This window comes from Trachypithecus francoisi, unplaced genomic scaffold, assembly GCF_009764315.1.
Source record: "Trachypithecus francoisi isolate TF-2019V2 unplaced genomic scaffold, Tfra_2.0 Lachesis_group20, whole genome shotgun sequence".
Taxonomy (NCBI): Eukaryota; Metazoa; Chordata; class Mammalia; order Primates; family Cercopithecidae; genus Trachypithecus; species Trachypithecus francoisi.
Window position 1 is genome coordinate 13599289 of NW_022681466.1, and position 21027 is coordinate 13620315.

The 21027-nt window shown below is 47.2% G+C and overlaps 1 protein-coding gene and 1 non-coding gene across 6 annotated transcripts in view; one reads left to right on the forward strand and one right to left on the reverse strand.

Annotated features, from left to right (window-relative positions):
* CCDC57 (coiled-coil domain containing 57) overlaps positions 1-21027 on the reverse strand; it is a 137535-nt gene that overhangs the window by 25276 nt on the left and 91232 nt on the right. For 4 of the 5 annotated variants that reach the window (XR_004430300.1, XM_033181674.1, XM_033181675.1 and 1 more), the window contains 3 exons: positions 5701-5822; positions 1800-1904; positions 1007-1223 (listed from right to left, as the gene is read on the reverse strand). Coding sequence is in view for 4 of the 5 variants with exons in the window: in XM_033181674.1 (XP_033037565.1) it covers positions 1007-1223; positions 1800-1904; positions 5701-5822 (444 nt within the window). In the remaining variant the exon portion in view is untranslated. The remainder of the gene's footprint in view (positions 1-1006; positions 1224-1799; positions 1905-5700; positions 5823-21027) is intronic. The other variant, XM_033181676.1, reaches the window with a different exon arrangement.
* LOC117068119 lies at positions 13726-13829 on the forward strand. The gene has a single exon (XR_004430980.1). It is a non-coding gene; the product is annotated as a small nucleolar RNA U13 (small nucleolar RNA).

The window sequence follows — 21027 nt, forward strand, 5'->3', positions numbered from 1 at the left end:
ACAGAGGCGCTGATTCCAATCCTGCCTGCCACCAGCAAAAGCTCCGTGAGGCTCCATGACTCTCAGACACTGCTGCTGGGAGCAGCCTCCGGGTGGGCAGTGGAGGCGGAGGCGATGGTGTCCCCCACACGTGGTGTGCAGGCAGCCTCGACTAAGCAAGCCGGGGCACTTACACGTGTCTTTGCACACACTGCAGGCTGTGAGGTTTCTATTCTAACAGTATCTGTGATGGCAAAGGACTGGAACTAGCCTGCAATGCGCATGGAGAGAATGCTAAAATGAATGCGGCACATCCTCACGATGGAAGACAGAAGCTGCAAGGTAAGAAGGGGACGCCCTCCACGCAGGCACACAGGACGGACGCGCTCCCGCCCCCACATTGCATGTCCCCCCACTCTAGCTGCTTTGAAGCAGCATCTGTCTCTCTCCACCCTTCTCGCTACGTCATGGACCCATGCAGTCCCCACAAGGTGCACCCTTCAAATAGACCTTCCTGAAAACTTCCTGAGACCACTCGCAGGAGCTGGCACTGTGACCTGCTGAGTTTACCAGGCCTATGACTTAGGTGCACAGCAGAGTCTCAGGGCGACGATGTCTGTGCAGCAAAGCAGGATGAGGACAAGGATGCGGCGTGACGCTTGTCTGGCCCCCGAGGCTGAGCATCACTGGGGTTGGCCTGGTTCTTCCCCGGGAGCCGGGCTGTCTGAAGTGTACCAGTGCCTGCGCGTCTCACCTGGGTTCCATTCTATGTCAGCATGCACCCGGGTGGACAGTGCTGCACTAGGAGGTGGCATGGTTTCTGCCCTTCAGGGCTTTGCACCATAACCCGGGAAACACTCAGGCGCCAAATGAGAGGTAAGGAGACTCCATGCATTACTCAACCAAAGTGCAGGGATTTCAGGGTGTGGGAGGCATGCAGGGCGCTGACTCTCCACATGCCCCTATGAGAGGGTGGCCCCCACCAGCTGCCAGCTGTGGGCAGCTCCTGGGGAGGGCAGTCTCCTACCTGGAGTTGAGTCACCCTGGGAGGTGAGGCCAGAAGGGCTGGATCCCAGGTCTAGCAACCTCCAAGTGTCCTGGAGGGCGCCACTGGCAAGGGAGGAGGAGCTGTGGGATTGGCGGCCATGCTCCTCAGGGCGCTTGGGAGCCTGGGGTGGCTTTGGGCACCTGTCTTCTTTCTGCTGAGGTGATTTACCGGTCACCATGTGGATGCTGTGTTGCGTCTAGAAAAGACATCATCGTCTTGAAAGCCACCCTCTCTAACCCAGAGGAAGCCACAGGACTCCCCCCACCCACTCCCCAGGGAGCAGTAAGGAGACAGCGGGCCTGGCTCAAAGGCCCAGGCAGATGCTCCCAGGACCACCCAGGAGAGGCAGCTGCAGACGGGTGCATCTGGGGAGTGAGTCTCAGCGCTGGGAGCACTGAGTGTGAGCAGGGCCTGAATCTCAGTGCTCATCTCAACCAACGACAAAACACGTCTAGGGCAGAGACTGCCCCATTTCGATGGGGAATGAGCTGAAATGCAGGGCAGATACCCTGAGGGGCACAGCAAGGAAGGGCCAGCGTGGGCCCCATGTGCTTTAGGGGTCCTGAGGCCCTCCCAACACCCTTACCGCCCTTGTGGGACCACCCGGCAAATGCTCTGCAGCTCACCCTGCCATTGCGAGCAGCCCCTGGCGATGGCACAAAGGCAGGTGCAGAGCGAAGGCCTCGCCGAGAGGCCCAGAGGGCCCAGACCCCAGCTTCCCTGCCGGCCACACCCCACGCAGCCGCACGGGCACAGGCACCACCACTCTCACCTTCGGGCCTCGCAGGGCATCAAATCTGCTGCCCACCTGTGCTGGGCGGGGCCGGTGCTTTCCCAAGTGTCCAGAAGGACACTCACCCTCAGCGCTCTCGGCGTCCTGCCGTGGGGATTTACACGAGAGGACTCTGGTATTCACATCCACTGGTGGGGTGTGTCCATGAGTCTTCCCACAAGATTGGGAAGGAATGCCTTCCCACATTTCTGGTATTAAAGACTCACATCATTTGGTGACAGCCCAGACTGAAGGGACCTGTTTCCCAGACAGGATGAATGGAGCAGGTTTCCCCAATCATTCATTCCCAGGAACCTCCTCTGCAAGGCCAGGGCAGCCTGTGCATGGCCTGCCTGGGATGAGAGCCCCCTGGCCCAACATGGGCACGAGTGGCCCCCAGTGATACCACCTGGCTGATTCTGCTGCTTATTTTTTTTTGAGATGGAGTCTCGCTCTGTCGCCCAGACTAGAGTGCAGTGGCGTGATCTCAGCTCACTGCAACCTCCACCTCCTGGGTTCAAGCGATTCTCCTGCCTCAGCCTCCCAAGTAGCTGGGATGACAGGCGGCTGCCACCATATCTGGCTAGTTTTTGTATTTTTAGTAAAGATGGGGTTTCGCCATGTTGGTCAGGCTGGTCTTGAACTCCTGACCTCAGGTGATCTGCCCGTCTCAGCTTCCCAAAGTGCTGGGATCACTGATGTGAGCCACCACGCCCAGCCACTTTTTTTTTGGGGGGGTAGGGGGTGCGGAGAGACAGATTCTCACTCTGTCGCCCAGGCTGGAGTGCAGTGGCACGATCTTGGCTCACTGCAACCTCTGCCTCCTGGGTTCAAGTGATTCTCCTGGCTCAGCCTCCTGAGTAGCTGGGATTACAGGCACCTGCCACCACGCCCAGCTAATTTTTTGTATTTTTGGTAGAGATGAGGTTTGGTCATGTTGCCCAGGCTGGTCTCAAACTCCTGACCTCATGCGATCCACCCGTCTCGGTCTCCCAAAGTGCTGGGATTACAGGTGTGAGCCACTGGGCCCAAACATTGGCCACATTTTTTTAAAAGAAAAATAAATTTAGGCCGGGTGTGTTAGCTCATGCCTGTAATCCCAGCACTTTGGGAGGCTGAGATAGGTGGATTACTTGAGGTCAGGAGTTTGAGACCAGCTTGGTCAATACGGTAAAACCTCGTCTCTACAAAAATACAAAAATTAACTGTGTGTGGTGGCGGGTGCCTGTAGTCCCAGCTGCTCAGAAGGCTGAGGCAGGAGAATCGCTTGAACCCGGGAGGCAGAGGTTGCAGTGAGTCAAGACCATACCACTACACTCTAGCCTGGGTGACAAAGTGAGACTCCATCTCATAATAAATACATAAATAAAATAAATACAGGCCAGGCCTGGTAGCTCACGCCTGTAATCCCAGCATTTGGGAGGCAGAGGTGGGCAAATTGCTTCAGTCCAGGAGTTTGAGACCAGCCTGAGTGACACAGTGAAACCCTGTCTCTATTAAAAAAAAAATTAGCCAGGCGTGGTGGTGCACGCCTGTAGTCCCAGCTACTCGGGAGGCTGAGGTGGAAAGATCACTTGAGCCTGGGATATGGAAATTGCAATGAGCCGAGATTGTGCCACTGCACTCCAGCCTGGGCGACAGAGCAAGACTCTGTCTCAAATATAAATAAATAAATTTTAAAAAGAAATAAAAAAGGAAACAAAAAGGGGTCTTGGCTCCATAGAGTTTTCTTTTCTCAGTTTTAAGAGTTATTTCTTACGCCTGTCATCCCAGCACTTTGGGAGGCTGAGGCAGGAGGATCACTTGAGTTCAGGAATTCTAGGCCAGCCTAGGCAACATGGCGAAAACCTATCTCTACAAAAAATACAAAAATTAAGGCCGGGCATGGTGACGGGTGCCTGTAATCCCAGCTACTTGGGAGGCTGAGGCAGGAGAATTGCTTGAACCTGGGAGGCAGAGGTTGCAGTAAGCCCAAACTGTGCCACTACACTCCAGCCTTGGGTGACAGAGCAAGACTCCATCTCAAAGTCAAAAAAAAAAAGGAATAAGAAAGGATAGCCAAGACAATTTTGTAAAGGAACAGAAAGAAATAAGGTCAAGCTTGCTCTAAGAGATATTAAAGTATGTCACAAAGCCACAGTATTTAAAGCAGTATAGTACCATTTCAGGAAGAGACAACTCATTGGAACTGTGTAGAAAACCCCAAAATCAATGCAGAAGCTGAATTTCTCAAGGCTGCAGCATCAGACAGATCCATAGTCTACAAAACACTGACTGATTTTTCAAAAAGACACAGAAAGGCAGAGGGAGTGTTCTGGGTTAAAGGATAAAAACACAAGAGTCAGATGCAGCAGGAATTCTGGACTCTGAGGTTATGGAAAATCAGCAAGGAACACACATAAATCACCCACAGAAGAAGAAATACAAATGGCCAATAAATAGATTAAAAGCATTTAATGCCACTAAGGATATAAGAAATGTCTTTGTTTTTTTTTGGTTGAGACGGGGTCTCACTGTGTTGCTCGAGCTAGTCTTGAACTCCTGGGCTCAGGTAGTCCTCTCACCTCAGCCTTCTGAGTCTGGGGTTACGAGGTGTGCGCCACCACACATGGGTAATTTATTTTTATTTTTATTTTTCTGTAGAGACAGTCTTGCTGTTTTGTTTTTTTTTTTTTTGAGACAGAGTCTTGCCCTGTCATCCAGCCTGGAGAGCAGTGGTGTGATCTCAGCTCACTGCAGCCTCTGGGTTCAAGCAATTCTCCTGCCTCAGCCTCCCGAGTAGCTGGGATTACAGGCGCCCACCACCACGTCTGGCTAATTTTTGTATTTTTAGTAGAAACGGGGTTTCACCATGTTGGTCAGGCTGGTCTCAAACTCTTGACCTCATGATCCACCCACCTCAGCCTCCCAAAGTGCTGGGATTATAGGCGTGACCACCCCACCCAGCCATCTTGCTATCTTTTAAAAGATACGAGTTGTGGCTGGGTGCACTGACTCATGCCCATAATCCCAGTACTTTGAGAGGCCGTGGTGGGCAGATCGCTTGAGCCCAGGAGTTCAAGACCAGCTTAGGCAACATGGCAAAACTCCATTTCTACAAAAAAAAAAAAAAAAAAAAATTAGCCATTAGGATGGTGGCGCACACCTGTGGTCCCAGCTACTTGGGAGGCTGAGGTGGGAGGATCATTTGAGCCTAGGAAGTCGAGGCTGCAGTGAGCTGTGATGGCACCACAGCACTCTAGCCTGGGTGAAAGAGCCACATCCTGTCTCAAAAAAAAAACAAAAAATAGAATTTTTTGTTTTTTTTTTTCACTTATCATACTGGTAAAGATTTAAAAAATAGTACTCAGATATGTAAAGTTATAGTAAAACATATACATGATACAATTTATAATTAAAAAATAAAAAAAAAACGGGGGCTGGGTGTGGTAGCTCACACCTGTAATCCCAGCACTTTGGGAGGCAGAGGCAGGTAGATCACCTGAGGTCAGGGGTTTGAAACCAGCCTGGCCAACATGGTAAAACCCCATCTCTACTAAAAATACAAAAATTAGCCAGGCGTGGTAGCGTGCGCCTGTAATCCCAGCTACTCGGGAGGCTGAGGCAGGAGAATTGCTGGAACCCGGGAGGGGGAGGTTGCAGTGAGCCGAGATTGCACCATTGCACTCCAGCCTGGGCAACAGAGCAAGAATCCGACTCAAAAAACAAACAAACAAACAACCCCCCCAAAACAAAACCCAGCAGAAAACACACTGAAATGTTACTGGTAACTATGTCTGGATGCTGAAAATTGGAGGCTTTTTATATTGTGTTTATCGTAATTTGAAGTTTCTGTAATGAAAACGCAACACAATTTGGGAAATTTTTTTTAAAATGCATGTCTTAGATGAAGGGGTGTTACCTTAGCTGTAAAATGGGGCTGCCCCTGTCCCAAAGGTGGGCTGCGATCCAAAGGCCTCCTGGGCTCCTGGCCTGGCTTCCGGGCCTCGGGGGCAGGAGGGAGGGCGTGGTGCGGCGGCCGCCCTGGGAATGGGATGGGGACAGGGTTTGTTGTCTGAACATCAGTTCTGGATTCCTCTTGTGCTGAGTGCACTCAGAAAGAACAGCATGTTCCTTTTCGAAACCAAAGTAACTTCCATTTCATAGAGAACTTAGGGAGGGGCGGACAACAGTGAACTGTGACACACAGAATTTCGGCAGAGCTCTTGCACACACAATGCCATGCCCCTGCCACACACAGCCCTTGCTGTCCTCACAGCGGGGGCAGCAAGCACATTTGCTAAGAAAAGCACAGAGACGGCCTTTCTGTGGCAGGCACAAATAAGAAGCAAGAGCTTGCCAGGTGCGGTGGCTCACGTCTGTCATCCCAGCATTTTGGGAGGCTGAGGTGGGTGGATCACCTGAGGCCAGGAGTTTGAGATCAGCCTGGCCAACATGGTGAAACCCTGTCTCTACTAAAAATACAAAAATTAGCTGGGCGTGGTGGTGGGTACCTGTAATCCCAGCTACTCAGGAGGCTGAGGCAGGAGAATCACTTGAACCTGGGAGGCAGAGGTTGCAGTGAGCCGAGATTGCACCATTGCACTCCAGCCTGGGTGATTCCATCTCAAAAAGCAAACAAACAAACAAACAAACAAAAAGAAGTAAAAGCTTAAGTATAACAACTTAAAAATGATGGTTCTACTCAAAGTTTCGGCATGCTAGAAATGACCCCACATCAAACGAGATCCTTTCATCAATTCCATTCGTGTTATGTAGACACATCAGAAGACATAATTACTGAAATAACATTTCCCAGAATAACAAATCAGTTTTGTTAAACTCACTGAGGATTCCAACAGGTTTTTGGAGGGCGTTTATAATTGTTGACATTTCACATACTGGAAATTGAAACAGACTTTTTTTTTTTTTTTTTTTTTGAGACGGAGTTTTACTCTTGTTCCCCAGATTGGAGTGCTGTGGCACGATCTCAACGCCCCCACAACCTCCGCCTCTGAGGTTCAAGTGATTCTCCTGTCTCGGCCTCCTGAGTAGGCGGGATTACAGGCAAGCGACACCACGCCTGGCTAATTTTGTATTTTTAGTAGAGATGGGGTTTTTCCATGTTGGTCAGGCTGGTCTCGAATTCCTGACCTCAGGTGATCTGCCTGCCTTGGCCTCCCAAAGTGCTGGGATTACAGGCGTGAGCCATGTGCCTGGCCAAAACAGAAAATTTTTAAAGCTTTTTAATCAATTTACTTGAAGTTGGCCATGATGAACATATTGCTTATGATCAGCATCTGAGGAGCATCGCAGGATTCGCTCTGCCCTGTGGACATCCCGAGATGGGCCCTAAAGTAAAGCATCAGTTTCTTCCAGACAATAAAAGAACCCAGAGAAGATAACACTTGGAAATGAACATGTTTCCCTTGGTTTATAAACACCTGAATTTAAAAGCCATGAAGTCAGAAGATGCACGTGTGGGCAAAAAGCTCCTGAAGACACTCAACACCATTGGTCACCAGGAGAATGTAAAAATTGAATCCACTATGGGATCCTGCCTCACATCCACTAGGATGGCTAGGATCCATAGGATAGAAAACAGCCGGGTGCGGTGGCTCACCTGCAACCCCAGCACATTGGGGGGCCCAGGTGCAGGTGCTGGTACTGGCCTGGGCAACACGATGAGACCCCACCTCTATTTTTAAAAGAAATTTTTTTAAATAAAAAAATAAAGTTTTAGGCCGGGCGCGGTGGCTCAAGCCTGTAATCCCAGCACTTCGGGAGGCCGAGACGGGCGGATCACGAGGTCAGGAGATCGAGACCATCCTGGCTAACACGGTGAAACCCCGTCTCTACTAAAAAATACAAAAAATAAAATAAAATAAAATAAAAAAATAAAGTTTTAAAAAATATGCAATAAAAGTATTCTTAATAAAAAACCGGACAGAAAATAGCAAGTGCTGGTGCAGATGTGGAGAAATCAGAACCTTCCGTGCACAGCTGGTGGGCATGGGAGGCAGTTTGGTGGCTCCTTACTGGGTTAGACACAGAATGACCACACGACCCAGCAAGGCCACTTCTAGGGAGGCACCCAAGAGAATGGAATGTTCACAGCAGCATTATCCCCAACAGCCCAAAGGCGGAAACCATCCAAATGTCCATCGAACTGACAAATGCCTACAGCAGCCTGTCCCCCACCAAGGAGCTGTTCCCACGGAAAGGAATGAAGTGCGGATGCCCCAGCACGAGGGACTCTGAAATATGACACAGAGGAAAGAAACCAGGCACGAAAGGACACATCCTGTAGGATCCCGCTGAAGCGAAACGTCCAGAGCAGGCAAAGGCATGGAGGCAGAAAGTGGGTGCTGGGCCGGGGACAGGAAGTGACTGCGAATGGGTGTGGGGTTTCCTCTGAGGTGATGAAGGCATTCTGGAACAAATGATGATGCTCGCACAACATTCTTAATGTGCTTAATGCACTGAACTGTATACTTTGTACACTTTATAAGCTTTCAACCCTACATTTTATGTGTATATTACCAAAGTTTAAAAAAATAAAAAAAAAAATAAAATAAAATAAAAAAATAAAGTTTTAAAAAAATGCAATAAAAGTATTCTTAATAAAAAACCGGACAGAAAATAGCAAGTGCTGGTGCAGATGTGGAGAAATCAGAACCTTCCGTGCACAGCTGGTGGGCATGGGAGGCAGTTTGGTGGCTCCTTACTGGGTTAGACACAGAATGACCACACGACCCAGCAAGGCCACTTCTAGGGAGGCACCCAAGAGAATGGAATGTTCACAGCAGCATTATCCCCAACAGCCCAAAGGCGGAAACCATCCAAATGTCCATCGAACTGACAAATGCCTACAGCAGCCTGTCCCCCACCAAGGAGCTGTTCCCACGGAAAGGAATGAAGTGCGGATGCCCCAGCACGAGGGACTCTGAAATATGACACAGAGGGAAAGAAACCAGGCACGAAAGGACACATCCTGTAGGATCCCGCTGAAGCGAAACGTCCAGAGCAGGCAAAGGCATGGAGGCAGAAAGTGGGTGCTGGGCCGGGGACAGGAAGTGACTGCGAATGGGTGTGGGGTTTCCTCTGAGGTGATGAAGGCATTCTGGAACAAATGATGATGCTCGCACAACATTCTTAATGTGCTTAATGCACTGAACTGTATACTTTGTACACTTTATAAGCTTTCAACCCTACATTTTATGTGTATATTACCAAAGTTTAAAAAAATAAAAAAAGGGCTGGGCGCGGTGGCTCAAGCCTGTAATCCCAGCACTTTGGGAGGCCAAGGCGGGCGGATCACGAGGTCAGGAGATCGAGACCATCCTGGCTAACTCTGTGAAACCCTGTCTCTACTAAAAATACAAAAAATTAGCCGGGCGCGTGGCTCAAGCCTGTAATCCCAGCACTTTGGGAGGCTGAGGCGGGTGGATCACGAGGTCAGGAGATCAAGACCATCCTGGCTAACATGGTGAAACCCCGTCTCTACTAAAAATACAAAAAACTAGCCGGGCGTGGTGGCGGGCGCCTGTAGTCCCAGCTACTCGGAGGCTGAGGCAGGAGAATGGCGTGAACCTGGGAGGCGGAGCTTGCAGTGAGACGAGATGGCGCCACTGCACTCCAGCCTGGGCGACACAGCGAGACTCCGTCTCAAAAAAAAAAAAAAAAAAAAAAAAACAAAAAATTAGTCGGGCGTGGTGGTGGGTGCCTGTAGTCCCAGCTACTCCGGAGGCTGAGGCAGGAGAATGGCATGAACCCGGGAAGTGGAGCTTGCAGTGAGCTGAGATCACGCCACTGCACTCCAGCCCAGGTGACAAAGCAAGACTCCATCTCAAAAAATAAAATAAAATAAATAAATAAAAAAAGAAAGCTAGTTTGTGTTTTTGAGACAGGTTCTGGCTCTGTCACCCATGCTGGAGTGCAGTGGTGCAATGACGGCTCACTGCAACCTCGACCTCCTGGGCTCAAGCGATCTTCCCGCCGCAGCCTCCCAAGTAGCTGGGACCACACCCAGCTAATTTTTTTATTCTTTAGTAGAGACAGGGTGTCACTATTCTGCCCAGGTTAGTCTCAAACTCCTAGCCTGAAGTGATCCTCCTCCCTTGGCCTCCCAAAGGGCTGGGACCACAGGCATGAGCCACTGCACCCAACTGAAAGCCAGGTCTTGTTTTTTGTTTTCTCAATCCTTACTTGGTTGAAGGAAAGCTAGTTTATTATTATTTATTTATGTACTTATTTATTTATTTTTTTGAGACAGAGTCTCACTTTGTCTCCCAGGCTGGAGTGCAGTGGCACGATCTCGGCTCACTGCAAACTCTGCCTCCAGGTTCACGCCATTCTCCTGCCTCAGCCTCCTGAGTAGCTGGGACTACAGGCGCCTGCCACCACACCCGGCTAATTTTTTTTTGTATTTTTAGTAGAAACGGGGTTTCACTGTGTTGGCCAGGATGGTCTCGATCTCTTGACCTCATGATCTGCCTGCCTCAGCCTCCAAAGTGCTGGGATTACAGGAGTGAGCCACCATGCCCGGCCGGTAAGAAAGCTAGTTTTTTAAAAAGCTATAAAACGTGTTAAAATCTTAGCAAAGTTAGCTCAATTTTGATGGGCTTGTTTCCTTGGTGTACTACCTTTTTTTTTGTTTTGAGACAGAGTCTTGCTCTGTCATCCACGCTGGAGTGCAGTGGTGTGATCTTGGCTCACTGCAACCTCTGCTTCCCAGGTTCAAGCAATTCTCCTGCCTCAGCCTCTTCAGTAGCTGGGATTACAGGCACCTGCCACCATGTCCGGCTAATTTTTGTATTTTTAGTAGACAAGGGGTTTCACCGTGCTGGTCAGGCTGGTCTTGAACTCCTGCAGGCCTCAAATGATCCGCCCGCCTCAGCCTCCCGAAGTGCTGGGATTACCAGCGTGAGCCACCACATCTGGCCTTCCTTCGTTTACTATTTACTGACTTCCCCTAAAATATAAAGGGTTATAATCTGTTCACACAGCAAAGGTGCTGTCCTACCAGGGTAATTTTCCATACTTTTCGTTGACTTACTATGTCTTGATGGTTTAAGAAAACAAAGCTTCCCATGCTTAGGAAAGAGCTAAGTTTCTCTATAACTGTTCTCTCTTATGTTTAAGCATTTTGTCACTTTCACATGGGTAGCTAAATATTATTCCTCAGGTACCCAGGAGTCTTAATGTTCAAATCTCCTGACATCTTTTTATTTTTTTTCTTCTCAAAATTGAATTCTAAATGTCAAATAAAATAAAGCTTTTAGGAAACTTTTTTTTTTGAGATGGAGTCTCACTCTGTGGCCAGGCTGGAGTACAGTGGCACAATATCGGCTCACTGCAACCTCCCTGGTTCCAGTGATTCTACTGCCTCAGCCTCCCAGATAGCTGGGATTACAGGCACCTGCCACCACGCCTGGCTAATTTTTGTATTTTTAATAGAGAAGGGGGTTTCACCATGTTGGCCAGGATGGTCTTGATCTCTTGACCTCGTGATCCACATCCACCTGCCTCGGCCTCCCAAAGTGCTGGGATTACAGGTGTGAGCCACCACGCCCGGCCCCAGGAGAACCTTGATATTTAAAATGATCTATGTTATGTCCCAGAAGTTCCCCAGAAAATCACAACATTTTTTTCTTATAAAAAGAGAGGTATTTGAAATAATTAGGTACAAGGTGGGGTGTGGTGGCACGCGCCTGTGGTCCCAGCTACTCGGGAGCCTGAGGCAGGAGGATCTCGTGAGCCCAGGAGGTTGAGGTTGCAGTGAGCTGTGATCACACCACTGCCCTCCAGCCTGCATGACAGAGGTCTCTATCAAAAAAAAAAAAAAAAGAAGAAAAAAGTAAAAAGAAAAAAGATGTTAAGGAAACGATTAGTTTCTTTGATGTGTTAGGATTGATGAGTACCAGGGGAAGAACTGCTGAGTTGGGAGAAATGCGTGGCCTGCCCTGAGCTGTGTGTGTCAGGTAACTCGTTGGTCTGAAGCACTGAGAATTGCGCACAGTGCTGCACGGAGACATCCCGGCTGCCCACAGCGCTTCTCTTCATCGGAGTCCTGAGGCCATTTGCCTGACGCTGTCAGCCGGCAGCAGTCCGGAGCAATTGGGCATAAACCCCATCATTGTTGTTACGTTAACTTGGGAATCACCTCACTTGAACGTGAGCTGTGCGTCTCCAATGCCAGTAGTTTGCAGCAGGGCGACCGTCACTCACTCTGGGGCTGTGTTACCAGGCAGACGGCCACCGCCTGGCCCACACTTTTTGCCCATCCACTGGATATTCTTGCTAGAGTCATGGAATAGTCAGCTTCACAATTATCTGTAAGTAATTTCCTCTGTAAACATCTTGCTCATCCATTTTTTAGAGATCAGATGTTCTGTTTCAGGCATCTTTGAAAACAGCGTCAACGTCTTGGATTAACTTTGTCTAGAACTCTTTTTTGGACTCTGTTTCCAGATGTCTACAGGACAATCAAATGTTACTTCTCAGTTGCACTATTCTTGCTATGAGCAGACCTTTCACTTTTGAAAAGTGGAAGTGGTAAATTCACCATGGCAGTCTTTTGTCATCCACAGTTTATTTATTTATTTTGAGATGAACTCTCAAAGACGACTCCTGACCCAGGCTGGAGTGCAGTGGTGCAATCTCAGGTCACTGCAACCTCCACCTCCTGGGTTCAAGCAATTCTCGTGCCTCAGCCTCCCGTGTAGCTGGGATGACAGGCGCCCGCCACCACGCCCAGCTAATTGCTGTATTTTTAGTAGAGACGGTGCTTTGCCATGTTGACCAGCAACTCCTGACCCCAGGTGATCCACCTGCCTCAACCCCAAAGTGCTGGGATGACAGGCGTGAGCCACTGTGCCCAGCCCCATCCATGGTTTTTGTGTTACTCTGATGCTCCCCAGAAAGCTTGGAGTGCTTCATCTTCAACAGGGACTATCTCAGAGCCTGGGGAAAGGACTGGGTACGCATTATGGGCACAGGCTTCTGATGGCGGCATTTAGATGATGCTGAGACCATCCCAGGACTGAGTCTCTAGTCGAGAAGCAGATGGATTGTTGAGACCAAGAACCAAGATGGAGTAGAACAAGAATGGACCTCACAGGAGGGGATGAACTGACGGTGGAAGATGACGGCTTTTGTTAAGAATATGGTTGATGTCTTTTTAATGTTCTACTTTCTGGATATATAAAGAACTCTTCCTCTTTCCTCTGAAGCTATGTATAGTCCATAAAAATTTTGCAGTCTCTGCTTTTGTGAATCAAAACAGAACATTTGTAAGTGATATTTTTTTTTGAGACAGAGTCTCGCTCTGTCGCCTAGGCTGGAGTGCAGTGGCGCAATCTCAGCTCACTGCAAGCTCCGCCTCCAGTTCACGCCATTCTCCTGCCTCCGCCTGCCGAGTAGCTGGGACTATAGGTGCCTGCCACCAAGCCCAGCTAATTTTTTTGTATTTTTTTTTGTTTTTTTTTGAGGCGGAGTCTCGCTCTGTCGCCCAGGCTGGAGTGCAATGGCCGGATCTCAGCTCACTGCAAGCTCTGCCTCCCGGGTTTATGCCATTCTCCTGCCTCAGCCTCCCGAGTAGCTGGGACTACAGGCGCCCGCCACCTCGCCCAGCTAGTTTTTTGTATTTTTAGTAGAAACGGGGTTTCACCGTGTTAGCCAGGATGGTCTCGATCTCCTGACCTCGTGATCCACCCGCCTCGGCCTCCCAAAGTGCTGGGATTACAGGCGTGAGCCACCGCGCCTGGCCTAGAATTATTTTTTAAAGAGGCTTTTACAAGTCCAATCTGAAATTCTTTACGGAAACTCCTAAGAAAGCAAAGTCAAGAATGCAGAGACGGTGAATGCGCACTCTCGCTGCAGCTGTGGAAATCATCCAGCCATCCACAACCAGCTCCATTCTGTGAGACCAGAAACCACCTGTCCCACCCTTCTGTGCTTCATCAGCCTGACTACTGGGTTTTCATGCAGACGTGTGAGTTATGCCTCCCTCAAGCCTTGTCACGACATCCGCACATTACCCGTCTGATGTGCAGGGAAAAAACACCTTTCTCTGAGATTACTTTCCACCAAAAGCAGAGAAACTGTAGGGAACGCAGAGACTGCCTTGCCTGCTGCACTTCCCCGAGGTTATCCGCGTCCAGCCCCTCGTTGTCTCGGAGCTGCTTTGCGATTCCACCACTGATAGGCATGCGGGTTCTACCCCACCCGCCTCTCCCTCGACAAGAACCAGTTCTGCCTCCATCTGAAACGCGATTCCTTTACTCCATATACAATTGTGCTTGTTTGACCTTTCCTTGGAACTGGTTACAGCATCTGTCTGGTTTCCTCATTGTTTAATGAATAGAATACAATCCTAAACAATGCTCATTTTTCATATTTGAGAGCCACATTTTACTTCTTTCTGAAAATTATCTTTTAACACATAGTTAAATAAATATTACTGGATGCAGTTAAACATCAGAAAGGACACTGCATTATGAACCGGGATGAGCTACAGTTGTCCTGAATGTTTCTGCTCTAAGTAACACAGCACTGAAGTTATGTTGTTGTCTTTTTTTTTTTGAGACGGAGTCTTGCTGTCACCCAGGCTGGAGTGCAGTGGCGCAATCTCAGCTCACTGCAACCTCCGCAATTCCGTACATCGGACCAACCTCGTCCAATGGGTTTGAGGAGGGTACTCCATCGACAATCCAACCCTTACACGATTCTTTACCCTTCACTTCACCCTACCCTTCATTATCGCAACCTTCACAATTCTACACCTACTCTTCCTACACGAAACAGGATCAAATAATCCCTGTGGAATCCCCTCCGACTCCGACAAAATCCCCTTCCACCTCTACTACACAATTAAAGACATCTTAGGCATGATCCTCCTCCTCCTTGTCCTGATAGTATTAGTATTATTTTCACCCGACCTTTTAAGCAACCCAGACAACTACACCCCAGCCAACCCACTAAGCACCCCACCACACATCAAACCAGAATGATACTTATTCGCATACACAATCCTACGATCTGTTCCTAACAAATTAGGGGGAGTCCTGGCGCTTCTCCTATCCATTCTCATCCTAGCAATTATACCTATACTCCACAAATCCAAACAGCAAAGTATAACATTCCGCCCACTCAGCCAATTCCTACTATGACTCTTAATCACAATTCTACTAACCCCGACCTGAATTGGAGCTCAGCCAGTAAGCCAACCCTTCATTATAATCGGACAAATAGCATCCATAATATACTTCATTACAATCCTAATCTTAATACCACTAGCCTCCCTAATCGAAAACAATCTCCTCAAATGAACCTGCCCTTATAGTATAAGCTAATACACCAGTCTTGTAAACCGGAAACGGATATTTTCTCCCAAGGGCAACTCAGAAAGAAAGCACCTAACTTCGCCACCAATACCCAAAATTGGCATTCTATCTAAACTACTTTCTGTATTCTAAGGGGCACAATCCTTAGAGAACAACTTAAGTACAATCTAATTTTACATGCTCCTATGTAATTCGTGCATTACTGCTAGCCAACATGAATATTATATAGTACTATAAATGCTTAACCGTCCATAGAACATACAATTACATATTTACTAACAGTTTTTCCAAGGCATGCTTACAAGCAAGAACCCTGTTGAAACAACTCAACTATAATACAGAGTATTTAAATACCCAAAGTCTAAGACACAGTCCACTAGAATATCAACCGAGTTAACAAATCCATTAACGTACATAGTACATTCCATCCTTTACCGGACATAGCACATCGCAGTCGAGCACTCCCAAACAACCCCTGCCAATACGGATACCCTCGTCAGTTGGGTGTCCCTTGTTCACCATCCTCCGTGAAATCAATATCCCGCACAAGAGTGCTACTCTCCTCGCCCCGGGCCCATAACTCGTGGGGGTAGCTATAAACGTCAGGGACATCTGGTTCTTACCTCAGGGCCATGCCATTAAAACCGCTCACACGTTCCCCTTAAATAAGACATCTCGATGGATCACGGGTCTATCACCCTATTAACCAGTCACGGGAGCTCTCCATGCATTTGGTATCTTTTATCTCTGGTCTGCACGCGACCCCATTGCAGAATGCTGGTCTCGCCACAATCAGTCCCACCGCGCCTGTCTTTGATTCCTAGTACATGACATTATTAATCGCACCTACGTTCAATATTCTAGCCCCACATAAGACCATACAAGGTGTTATTTAATTCATGCTTGTAAGACATACAGATGGCCGGCGCGGTGGCTCAAGCCTGTAATCCCAGCACTTTGGGAGGCCGAGACGGGCGGATCACGAGGTCAGGAGATCGAGACCATCCTGGCTAACACGGTGAAACCCCGTCTCGACTAAAAAATACAAAAAATTAGCCGGGCGAGGTGGCGGGCGCCTGTAGTCCCAGTTACTCGGGAGCTGAGGCAGGAGAATGGCGTGAACCTGGGAGGCGGAGCTTGCAGTGAGCTGAGATCCGGCACTGCACTCCAGCCTGGGCGGCAGAGCAGACTCTGTCTCAAAAAAAAAAAAAAAAAAAAAAAAAAAAGACATACAATAATAATCACCGCACACCTACCACCTACCACACCTCAATTCAAACCATAGCAAACTAACTCCACTCAACCCTCCCTCCCCCCATCTCCGACCACTCCCATATAATTTGCCTTTGCCAAACCCCAAAAACAAAAGCCTGCTACCTAGTCGAAGATTACATTTTTATCTTTTGGGTGTACATAATCTCAACTGTCATTCCCTCAACTAATAAAAATTTATTTCGCTTACCACCCTTAACACCTTTACCAAACCCCAAACAACCCCCAAAGATAGCTCTCACAATACCCACTACTACGTTTATGTAGCTTAATATATTCAAAGCAAGACACTGAAAATGCCTAGATGGGCTCACAAACCCCATAAACAAACAGCCTTGGTCCTGGCCTTTCTATTAACTTCTAGCAAGATTACACATGCAAGCATCCCCACCCCAGTGAAGATGCCCTACAAATCACCATGATTAAAAGGAGTAAGTATCAAGCACGCTCAATGCAGCTCAAGACACTTTGCTTAGCCACACCCCCACGGGAAACAGCAGTGACTAATATTTAGCAATAAACGAAAGTTTAACTAAGCTATGCTATTCTAGGGTTGGTCCATTTCGTGCCAGCCACCGCGGCCATACGATTGACCCGAGCTAATAGACATCGGCGTAAAGGGTGTTTTAGATAAATCCAACTAAATAAAGCTAAACTCTCTCTAAACTGTAAAATCCTAGCCAACGTAAAATAAACTACGAAAGTGGCTTTAAAAATCTGGGCCGGGCGCGGTGGCTCAAGCCTGTAATCCCAGCACTTTGGGAGGCCGAGACGGGCGGATCACGAGGTCAGGAGATCGAGACCATCCTGGCGAACACGGTGAAACCCCGTCTCTACTAAAAAACACACAAAAAAAGCCGGGCGAGGTGGCGGGCGCCTGTAGTCCTAGCTACTCGGGAGGCTGAGGCAGGAGAATGGCGTGAACCTGGGAGGCGGAGCTTGCAGTGAGCTGAGATCTGGCCACAGCACTCCAGCCTGGGCGGCAGAGCGAGACTCCGTCTCAAAAAAAAAAAAAAAAAAATCTGAATACACTATAGCTAAGACCCAAACTGGGATTAGACACCCCACTATGCTTAGCCCTAAACTTTAATAGTTAAAATAACAAGACTACTCGCCAGAACACTACAAGCAACAGCTTAAAACTCAAAAGACTTGGCGGTGCTTCATATCCCCCTAGAGGAGCCTGTTCTATAATCGATAAACCCCGATACACCCGACCACCGCTTGCTCAGCCTATATACCGCCATCTTCAGCAAACCTCAATAAGAGACATAAAGTAAGCACAAACGCCCGCGCAAAAATGTTAGGTCAAGGTGTAGCTTATGAGTTGGAAGAAATGGGCTACATTTTCTACCCCAGAAAACCCCACGATAACTCTTATGAAACCTAAAAGTCTAAGGAGGATTTAGTAGTAAACTAAGAATAGAGTGCTTAGTTGAATTAGGCCATGAAGCACGCACACACCGCCCGTCGCTCTCCTCAAATATATTTGAGAATTAGCTTAACTAAACACTCTAACATTTATATAGAGGAGATAAGTCATAACATGGTAAGTGTACTGGAAGGTGCACTTGGATAAATCAAGGCATAGCTCAACACAAAGCATCCGGCTTACACGCGGAAGACATCAACATCACTTGATTGCCTTGAGCCAATACTAGCCCAAAAATCCAATCAATGCTACTACCAAATTTATATAGATATATTAAACCATTCACAAATATAAAAGTATAGGTGATAGAAAATTTATTCTGGCGCTATAGATACAGTACCGCAAGGGAAAGATGAAAAAAGAAATGACCAAGCACAAAATAGCAAGGACTCACCCCATACCTTCTGCATAATGAACTAACTAGAAACTATTTCGCAAAGAGAGCTAAAGCCAAACACCCCGAAACCAGACGAGCTACCCAAAAACAGCTAAAAGAGCGCACCCGTCTATGTGGCAAAATAGTGGGAAGACTTCTGGGTAGAGGTGATACACCTACCGAGCCTGGCGATAGCTGGTTATCCAAGATAGAATCTTAGTTCAGCCTCAAGCTTACCCACAGAACCACTAATCTTTCTGTAAGCTTAATTGTTAGTCTAAAGAGGGACAGCTCTTTAGACACTAGGAAAAAACCTTATATAGAGAGTAAAAAATTTCAACTCCCATAGTTGGCCCAAAAGCAGCCATCAATTAAGAAAGCATTCAAGCTCAACCTTAATTACCCGAAGAAATCCCAAACATCTTACTGAACTCCTCACATTACATCGGATTAATCTATTATATCATAGAAGCAATAATGCTAGCATTAGTAACATGAATAAATTCTCCTGCGCATAAGCCTAAATCAGACCGAAAACTTCACTGATACCTAACAGCCAAGTACTAATAACTACAAACAAGCCAGTACTATATATACTGTTAACCCAACACAGGCATGCCCTCAAGGAAAGGTTAAAAAAAGTAAAAGGAACTCGGCAAATATAATGCCGCCTGTTTACCAAAAACATCACCTCTAGCATTACCAGTATTAGAGGCACTGCCTGCCCAGTGACACATGTTTAACGGTCGCGGTACCCTGACCGTGCAAAGGTAGCATAATCACTTGTTCTTTAAATAGGGACTTGTATGAATGGCAACACGAGGGTTCAACTGTCTCTTACTTTCAACCAGTGAAATTGACCTGTCCAGGAAGAGGCGGACATAAAATAATAAGACGAGAAGACCCTGTGGAACTTCAACTTACTAATGCAACCAAAACCATTACAAATCCACGGACTTAATATACTCTGCCCCTGCATTAGAAATTTTGGTTGGGGTGACCTCGGAGCATAACTAAACCTCCGAATAAGCTATGCCAAGACTACACAAATCAAAGCGAACCATTATATATAATTGATCCAATAACTTGACCAATGGAACAAGTTACCCCAGGGATAACAGCGTAATCCTATCCCAGAGTCCATATCGACGATAGGGTTTACGACCTCGATGTTGGATCAGGACATCCTAATGGTGCAGCAGCTATCAAGGGTTCGTTTGTTCAACGATTAAAGTCCTACGTGATCTGAGTTCAGACCGGAGCAATCCAGGTCGGTTTCTATCTATTCTATATTTCTCCCTGTACGAAAGGACAAGAGAAATAGGGCCCACTTCACAAAGTGCCCTCCTTTCATAAATGACCTAGTCTTAATTTAACAAAAACCCACAGACACAACCCAAGAACAGGGATTGTTAAGATGGCAGAGCCCGGTAATTGCATAAAATTTAAGACTTTATAATCAGAGGTTCAACTCCTCTTCTTAGCATTATGTTCACAATAAATCTCCTACTTATTACTTTACCCATTATCGCTGCCATAGCATTTCTTACACTCACTAAACAAAAAATACTAGGCTATATACAACTACGCAAAGGGCCCAATACTGTAGGCCCCTACGGACTACTACAACCCTTTGCCAGTGCAATAAAGCTCTTTACCAAAGAGCCCTTAAAACCTTCAACCTCTACCACCACCCTCTATATTATTGCACCAGCTCTAGCCTTTTCCATTGCTCTCCTCCTATGAATACCCCTTCCCATACCCAACTCCCTAATCAACCTTAACCTAGGACTTCTATTCATTCTAGCTACATCTAGCCTAGCTGTTTACTCCATTTTATGATCAGGGTGAGCATCAAATTCAAACTACGCATTAATTGGAGCACTATGAGCAGCTGCCCAATTTCATATGAAGTAACTCTCGCCATTATTCTACTATGAGTGCTACTACTAAGCGGCTCATTCAACCTCCATGCACTTATCACAACACAAGAGCACCTCTGACTTCTCCTACCATCATGACCCCTAGCTATAATATGATTTACTTCCACATTAGCAGAAACCAACCGAGCCCCTTTTGATCTCACAGAAGGAGAATCAGAACTAGTATCAGGCTTTAATATTGAATATGCTGCAGGCCCATTCGCCCTTTTCTTCATAGCCGAATACATGAATATTATTATAATAAATGCCTTAACAACCACAATTTTCCTAGGTACACTATACCCCATTTACTCACCAGAATTATTCACAACATGCTTTATTACCAAAACACTCCTCCTAACCTCCTTATTCCTATGAGTTCGAGCAACCTATCCTCGATTCCATTATGACCAACTTATACACTTACTATGAAAAAATTTTCTCCCCCTTACGCTAGCATTCTTCATATGATATATTTCAACTCCCATTATAACCTCTGGCATCCCCCCTCAAAACTAGAAATATGTCTGACAAAAGAGTTACTTTGATAGAGTCAATAATAGAGGTGCTTAACCCTCTTATTTCTAGAATTATAGGCATCGAACCTACTCCTGAGAATTCAAATTCCTCCGTGCTACCTATCACACCCCATTCTAAGTAAGGTCAGCTAAATAAGCTATCGGGCCCATACCCCGAAAATGTTGGTTATACCCTTCCCGTACTAATTAACCCACTAGCCCAACTTGTTGTTTATTTTACCATAATTATAGGCACTTTCATCACATCACTGAGCTCCCACTGATTTCTTGCCTGAGCGGGCCTGGAAATGAATATCCCGCTTTACCTCGATCTTAATTAAAGAAGCAAATTCTCACTCCACAGACGCTGCCACTAAATATTC